Here is a 7,847-nt window from a genome sequence, read left to right as displayed (position 1 = left end):
CGTGTGGGTGCACGAGGCGAAGGGGCTGCCCCGGGCGGCGGCGGGAGCCCCAGGCGTACGCGCCGAACTGTGGCTGGACGGCGCGCTGCTGGCTCGCACTGCGCCGCGGGCCGGCCCGGGCCAGCTCTTCTGGGCAGAGCGCTTCCACTTCGAGGCGCTACCACCGGCGCGTCGCCTGTCGTTCCGGCTGCGAGGCTCGGGCCCGGGAGGCGCGGCGCTGGGCCGTGTGGCGCTGGTGCTGGAGGAGCTGAGCGTCCCCCGAGCTCCCGCCTCCGGCCTGGAGCGCTGGTTTCCTTTGCTCGGGGCGCCGGCGGGCGCAGCGCTCAGGGCGCGGATCCGGGCGCGACGTTTGCGCGTGCTGCCTTCCGAGCGCTACAAGGAGCTGGCCGAGTTCCTCACCTTCCACTACGCGAGCCTCTGTGGGGCTCTCGAGCCCCTGCTACCTGCTCAGGCCAAGGAGGAGCTGGCGGCCGCCATGGTGCGCGTGCTGCGGGCCACTGGCCGGGCACAGGTGCGGACCGGGGTGACGAGGGCAACCGAGAGCGCGCTCTGAGAGTGGGGTGGTGGGCAGGACCTGAGCAGTACCTGTAAGGGGCGGGACACCTTGGAGCCTAAGCTTTAGGTGTACGGGACGGGCCAAGGGTTAGGATTCCTCTGGCTGAGACTGCACCTCACACAACGTGCCCCATGCCCAGGCATTGGTGACAGACCTGGGCACCGCAGAACTGGCGCGCTGTGGAGGCCGCGAAGCGCTGCTGTTCCGAGAAAACACATTGGCCACCAAGGCCATTGACGAGTACATGAAGCTGGTGGCACAGGATTACCTCCAGGAGACACTGGGTGAGCTGAGAGGGTGTGTGTGTGTGTGTGTGTGTGTGTGTGTGTCAATGTCTGAGCTGAGAGGGTGTGCGTGTGTGTGTGTGTGTGTGTGTGTGTGTGTGTGTGTGTGTGTGTGTGTGTGTGTGAATGTCTGAGCTGAGAGGGTGTGCGTGTGTGTGTGTGTGTGTGTGTGTGTGTGTGTGTGTGTGTCAATGTCAGAGGCTTGCTGGGTGGTCTGGAGGTACCAGGAGAAGTTCTGGGAGTACCTGAGTAACCTGGATTCTGGTAATGGGTGGTGCTTTTGAGGTGCTAGGATCCTAGGGGCAATTGGGAGCTCCCGAAGTTGTTAGGCACCTCCAGAGTAAGTTGGAGATAGGGTCGGAGGCTGGGTATAGTGGATTTTGGTAGTCATGGCCTGGACCCCTGTCTGGCTGTGTTGTGCTGCAGGGCAGGTTGTTCGGCATCTCTGTGCCTCCACTGAGGACTGTGAGGTGGACCCCAGCAAGTGCCCAGCCCCAGAGCTGCCTGAGCACCAAGACAGACTTCGAAACAGCTGCAAGGAGGTGTTCGAAACCATCGTCCACTCCTATGAGTGAGAATCAGGGCCTCAGCACCTGAGCACCCCTACCTGTCAGCTACCATGCTAACCCTGACCCCAAATTTGCTAAATCTGGTGCCTATATCCCCAATGCCATGCTATCTGCCAAGTAACCTGGGACCCAGGTCCTTGTCCTCTGACAACAGGTGATTCCACACCCCAATTCCATGCTACTGACCCTCGTTAACATAGGATCTCAATCCTATGAACCTCGGATTCCAGATGATGCCATGCCCCCAATCCCATGACCCATGAGCTTAAGAGACCCTCTACCCCAAATCGCATGCAGCCAATCACATGAAATCTGCAATTACAGTCCCTTGACCTCTGACCCTAGGCTAACCTGCATGCCTAATCTCTGACCTCAATCCCATGACTTCTGACCCTAGGCTGTCATTCTAATCCCATCCTACTCCACATCATGTATTCTGGCACCCCAATCTCATGTCTAATTATAACTACATCCCAAGCTCACGACCTCTGTCTCCATGTGACCCTGTACCCCCAACTCTAAGAGTATTGACTCCAGAGGCTGCCATAACTACACCATAAGCCCTGACCCCAAGCAGACCCATAACCCCAAGCAGCATTATCCCCGATGTCCCCAGTCCTGGAACCTAGACCTTAGGTTCAGTGAAAAGGAAGTCTACATGGGCTTCACGAATAACATGCTGGAGGATTATGGACCAGCCATGCAACGATTCCTGGATGCCTGACCCCTGACCTTATGACCTTGACCTTTATGCCCCTAGCCTCTCTCTCTCTGACCGTTGCGTCTTCCACCCCAGCTGGTTCCCAGCAGAGTTGGGCACCGTGTTCTCAGGCTGGCGAGAAGCATGCAAGGCACATGGCTCTGAGGCGCTGGGCCCCCGACTGGTATGCGCCTCCCTCTTCCTGCGACTCCTGTGCCCAGCCATCCTGTCACCCAGCCTCTTCGGCCTGGCGCCAGAGCACCCAGCACCAGGCCCGGCCCGCACCCTCACACTGATCGCCAAAGTCATCCAGAACCTCGCCAATCATGCCCCGTAGGTGCTGGGACACTGGGGGACCCATGCTGAGGGTGTGGGGTGGCAGGTGCCTGACCTGACTCACCCAGACTGGCCCCAACCCAGGTTTGGTGAGAAAGAAGCCTACATGAGCTTCATGAATAGCTTCCTGGAGGATCATGGACCAGCCATGCAACGCTTCCTGGACCAGGTGGCCATGGTGGATGTGGACGCCTCACCCAGTGGTTACCAGGGCAGTGGCGACCTGGCCCTTCAGTTGGCGGTCCTGCATGCCCAGCTCTGTACAATCTTTGCTGAGCTTGACCAGGTATGGCCTGAGCCCAGAGCCAACCAGGACACGGGGTAGGGAGGCAAGAAGACTTGGGGGCTCTGGCCCCAGTGAGTTTGCTCAGCATCCTCTCCGCATGCCTCACCAGACAACCTGTGACAGCCTGGAACCACTGCCCACCATCCTGCGAGCCATCGAAGCGGGCCGGCCTGTACCAGTGTCTGTGCCAATGCGTCTCCCCATGCTCCGAGCCCAGGTCCACTCCAGGTAACCTCAGTTCTGGCTTCTGATGGGTGGGAGCAGAGGCAGGGCTCAGACTGTCGTCAGAAGTGAAAATAGATCATGTCAGGAGTCAAGAGAAGGGTCTTGGTGGGCCTGCGAGCCATCGAAGCGGGCCGGCCTGTACCAGTGTCTGTGCCAATGCGTCTCCCCATGCCCCGAGCCCAGGTCCACTCCAGGTAACCTCAGTTCTGGCTTCTGATGGGTGGGAGCAGAGGCAGGGCTCAGACTGGGGTCAGAAGTGAAAATAGATCATGTCAGGAGTCAAGAGAAGGGTCTTGGTGGAGTCAGTGTCAGAAACAGTGTAGGACAGAGGTCAGAAGCTGAAGAAGGGGTCATGTAAGGAGTCTGAGAGAGGCTTACAATGTGGGCAGAGGGCAGGCAGTCACATGATCAGATTAGAGTACAAGGTGGGAATTGGGGTCATGTCAGAGGTCAGGGAGATGTTGCCCCTTGTGTTAGAGAGAGAAAGTAATGTTGGTTCAGAGATGAGTGTCATATTTCAGTCAGAGGTTGTGGATGGGGTCAAATCAGGGGTCAGATTGGGGTCAGATGTTAACATGCAGTCATCAAAAGTTACAGGTTTATATTATAAGCAGAGGTCAGACCCAGGCCAAATAGGGGTTAAGGTTATAAGCAAAGTCATATTTAGAATCACAGGTCACGGACCATGTTCTATGAGGTATCAGAGACAGGGTCAGCTTAAGGTCAAAGGTTAAAGAGATGGGGTCACGTTGGGAAGGACAAGGGTGCTCTTTTGAGTAGAGGTCAAGTCCAGAATCAGATTGGAATCAGAAAGGATCAGGTCAAGGGTCACATTGCAGAATGAGACTTAAGGTTAGATTGGGGTCAAGCAAGGGTCATAGAGAGCATAGTATTGTAGTCAGAAGTCAAGGACAGGGTCTCATCAGGGTCAGAGGTCAAAATGTGATTTCATCAAGGGCAGGTTAACATAGAAAGGAAAGATCAGGGGTGAAGTCACTTCTGGTCAAAGATCTCACGTGATGGGGGGCCGGTCTGTGGCTCACTTGGGAGAGTGTGGTGCTGATAACACCAAGGCCATGGGTTCGGATCCCTATATAGGGATGGCTGGCTCGCTCACTTGGGATAGCGTGGTGTTGACAACACCAAGTCAAGGGTTGAGATCCCCTTACCGGACATCTTAAAAAAAAAAAAAAAATCGCGATGGGGTCATCTCGGGAGCCATTTGTGGTCTCAGCTCCCCTATACCACCCCCAGCTTCTCTGCAGAGGAAAAGCCTGGCTTCCTGGCCCCACGGGACCTCCCCAAGCATACTCCTCTCATCTCCAAGAGCCAGTCCCTGCGCAGTGTTCTTGGCGCAGGGAGTTGGGCCCGGCCTCGGCCTGAAGAGGAGCGGCCCCTGCGGCGGTCCCGGCCAGTGCAGCGCACGCAGAGTGTCCCCGCCAGGCGCCCCACCCGCCGCCGCCCGTCTGCGGGTCCCCGGCCGCGACCCAAAGGCTCCCTGAGCACAGGCCCCGCGCCCAGTGGCCGGCCCTGGACCAGGGTCTTTGCCTCGCTTCCTCGGAAGCCATCGGTGCCCTGGCAGCGCCAGCTGGACCAGCCGCGGGATCGAGACCAGGCACTGGGCACTTACAGACCCGTGGGCCAGGTGAGAAGTCCAGCCCAGCTCCGTGGGGGGTGGGGGGCAGATAGGGACCGGACTAGGAAAACTCTAAAAGCCAGGCAAGTCTGGGTTCAAATACCGAACTTGCTGCGCTGTGTGACCCCGGGCCTAGCCCGACCCTCTCTGAGCCACGGATGCCCCTCTGTGCAGCAGGAGCGATGATCCCCAACGGGGCAGGGCGGCGATATGGCAGAGCGCTTGTGGCTGGAAGGTCAGAGTCTCCGGGGAGAGAAGGGGAGGGACCACGGGTCAGATCACAGCTGCGCTCCCTCCACAGCTGGCAGAGCTGCAGTGCGAAGTGGCCGCGCTGCGCGAGGAGCAGAAAGTACTGTCCCGCCTCGTGGAGTCGCTGAGCACCCACATCCGGGCCTTGACCGAGCAGCAGGAGCAGCTGCAGGGCCAGCTGCAGGACCTGGACTGCAGGCTCGTAGGGGGGTGAGCCCCGCCCCCTCCATTAGCTCCTCCCCCAGATGGTCCCGCTCCAATCAGGTCTTCCCAGGCCCTGCTTTCGTTCAGTACCTGCCTCTCAGTCAGTGCCGCCCACCTCATTGTTCAGGCCCCGCCTCTTGGTCAACCCCGCCCCCAGGTGGGCCCGCCCCACACAGGTCTGCCAAGGCTCCTGGCAGATCCGCTCACCCAGGCCGCATCACTCAATCAGCCCCGCCCAACCAGGCCAGGGGTCAGGACTGAGATATCTCAATCTGGAAGCTCCCCTATCCAGTCATGACCACACCCAGGACTGGCCAAGCCCCGTCTCCAAGGGTTGATTGATTGTCCTTTCATCCTTACCATTCCAGGCTCTCATCCGACCTTTGTAGGGACAGGACATATTGAGGTCCCCACCCCACAACCTGGACAAGCCCCGCCGTCACTCCAAGCTCCGCCCTCTGAGCCCCTGGCTCTCAAACCAGGAGCTAGAAGGGACGTCCCCAGCCTCTGACCTTCCCCCCTTGCTCCTGACCCCCACAGGACCTTGGAGTTGGCTCCAGAGCGCGGCCTTCCAAGCAGTGATGGCCACAGGCTGAAAAGTCTAGTGAGACAGCTGCCTGAGCCCTGGGCGGTGGGGAAGTGAGGGTCGGGATGCAATCCCCCCTGGCTCTGAGCCCATCACCCCTGCCTCCCCAGGAGCACCGCCTGACTGAGATGGAGAGTACTCAGGCCCAGCTGAAGGATGCTGTCCAAAGTCTGCAGCTTCTTCCAAGGATGCTTGGGTCCCAGGGCCAGCCCCTGCCGGTCAAAGCACCCTGCATCAATGGAGACACCACCTGATAGGTGTCCATCCCACCCCACGTGGTCTGGGAGCAGAGAGATAGCCATCTCAGGGAGGTATCTGACCCTGCCTTAGCCCTACAGTGGGGTGTCAAGCTGTAGGTGCCAACCACTCCAGCACTATGAGGTTGCCCAGTAAAATCTTGATTTCAGTCAAATCGGTGGTTTATTTGCCCCTAAGAATTGCCAATCAGAGGGCCGGCCCGGTGGCGCACTGGATAGTGCGCCGCTTCGGAAGCGCAGCGGCGCTCCCGCCTGAGGGTTCGGATCCCACATACAGACTGGTTCCCGCTCACTGGCTGAGCGAGGAGCGGGGGCGACGCCGAGGGTTGCGATCCCGTTGCCGGTCCTGGTCCGGTACGGGCGCGACACTGAGGGTTGCGATCCGTTGCCGGTCACGAAAAAAGACAAAAAGACAAAAAAAAAAAAAAAAGTGTTCGATAAAAAGCATTCATCATTGTTATGTGCATCACTAGCCTCTCAATGAAGCATGAATCTCACCCCCACCAATCCTCAGGCTGCAGATGAAAGAATCTTCCTAGGTCCCAAATCCCAAACCAGCTCCCTCATGGAAGGGAGGACAGGGGTCTGGGAGGTGGATGAAGGAAGGGTGGGTAGGTGAGCTCTGTAGGTAAACGGTTGGGTAGGCATTTGAATCATAGGTGAGTGGATGGGTGAGGGATAGGGTGAATGGAGCAATAGGCAGATGGTTAGCATTTGCTGAGTGTTTAACCTCCTGGTAGGTGAATAGTTGGGTAGGTGGCTAAACAGGATGAGTATGCCTAGAAAAGCCTGGCTCATAGTAGGAAATAAATATTTGAATTGAATAAATGATTATATATATTATATGTACATTTGTTGAGGTCTTCTGAGACTCTGAGCTGGGCAGTAGGGAAACAATAATGAACTAGACAGACAGGACCCCTGTCATCATGGAGCTCACACTCTAGTGAAGAGGACAAACACAAACATGCAATTTGTGGATGTTTTGGTGGCTGGGTGGAAGGATGTGTGTAGGGATGGTTGGGTACTTGCATGGTTATATGGATAAGTAGATATTTGCTTGGGTGGTGGAAGGCTAGGTTGAGTGGGTGCTCGGGTGGGTGGATAGCTGGCTAACTGGATCCGATGTTGGTTGAGTAGTGGGTAGATGGGAAGTGGATGGGTGGTTTGAGTGGGTGTTTGGTCGGATGAATAGGTGGTTAGAGGGGTGGATGGAGACGTGACTAGTTAATTGGATGGGGAGATAAGTGGTTGGTTTGAGTATGTAGATGAAGAGGTGGGGAGATAGATGGGTGGTTGGATATGTGGATGGGAGAAGGCAACAGGCCCATCATAGGGTCGTCCTGGAAGCTGTGATCCTGGGGGCTGGGTGAAGGGAGGGTTAGCATTGGGGACCAGGATAGCTCTAGGGTCACAGAGGTGCTGAAGTCCAGTGTGGATGACGGGGAAGGAGGGAGTGAGCTTGTGTTTGAAAGCTCACCATTCGTGAGCTGATTTGGAGCAGGGGACTGGAGCCTGAGGACTGGCTGGATGGAGTCCTCCATGACCTATCAATGACCTATGAAGGAACTTCTCTGTCCCCTCTGCACTCTAGTGCTATTAGCAAGTCTAGCATTGGGAGAACCGGTGGGGTGATAAGGAGCCATTGGGGGCGGGAGGACAAGGGTGTTGTCATGGTAACAGAGCCTCTCCCTGGCCTCTCGGGCCGCGCGGGCTCTTTAAGGGTGACCCGCTTGGCCACTCCCAACATGGCGGCGCGCCCGCTGGCATTCCCCCCTGGGGCAGCGCGGGGGGCGCCCCAGACCTCCCCATCATGGCGGCGCGGCGGGGCTGTCGCGCTGAGGTCACGGCGACGCGCCGGGGGGGCGGGGCGGCGGGGCGGGGCTGTCGCGCTGAGGTCACGGCGCCGCGCCGGGGGGGCGGGGCGGCGGGGGGAGCAATTTAAAGGGACAATGTCCC

General features: G+C 58.0%; 1 protein-coding gene across 1 annotated transcript in view; it reads left to right on the top strand.

Annotated features, from left to right (window-relative positions):
- The window catches only part of RASAL3 (RAS protein activator like 3), a 14,558-nt gene extending 8,515 nt beyond the window's left edge, over positions 1-6,043 (top strand). The window contains exons 14-17 of the mRNA XM_008576396.1: positions 4,211-4,601; positions 4,894-5,051; positions 5,586-5,649; positions 5,742-6,043. Coding sequence (XP_008574618.1) covers positions 4,211-4,601; positions 4,894-5,051; positions 5,586-5,649; positions 5,742-5,885 — 757 coding nt within the window. The 3' untranslated portion in view covers positions 5,886-6,043. The remainder of the gene's footprint in view (positions 1-4,210; positions 4,602-4,893; positions 5,052-5,585; positions 5,650-5,741) is intronic.
- The last annotated feature ends 1,804 nt before the right edge of the window (positions 6,044-7,847 follow it).

The sequence above is a fragment of the Galeopterus variegatus genome, unplaced genomic scaffold (assembly GCF_000696425.1).
Source record: "Galeopterus variegatus unplaced genomic scaffold, G_variegatus-3.0.2 Scaffold1344, whole genome shotgun sequence".
Classification (NCBI taxonomy): domain Eukaryota; kingdom Metazoa; phylum Chordata; class Mammalia; order Dermoptera; family Cynocephalidae; genus Galeopterus; species Galeopterus variegatus.
Note: the sequence above shows the minus strand (reverse complement) of the source record. Positions and strands in the feature narration are given on the sequence as shown.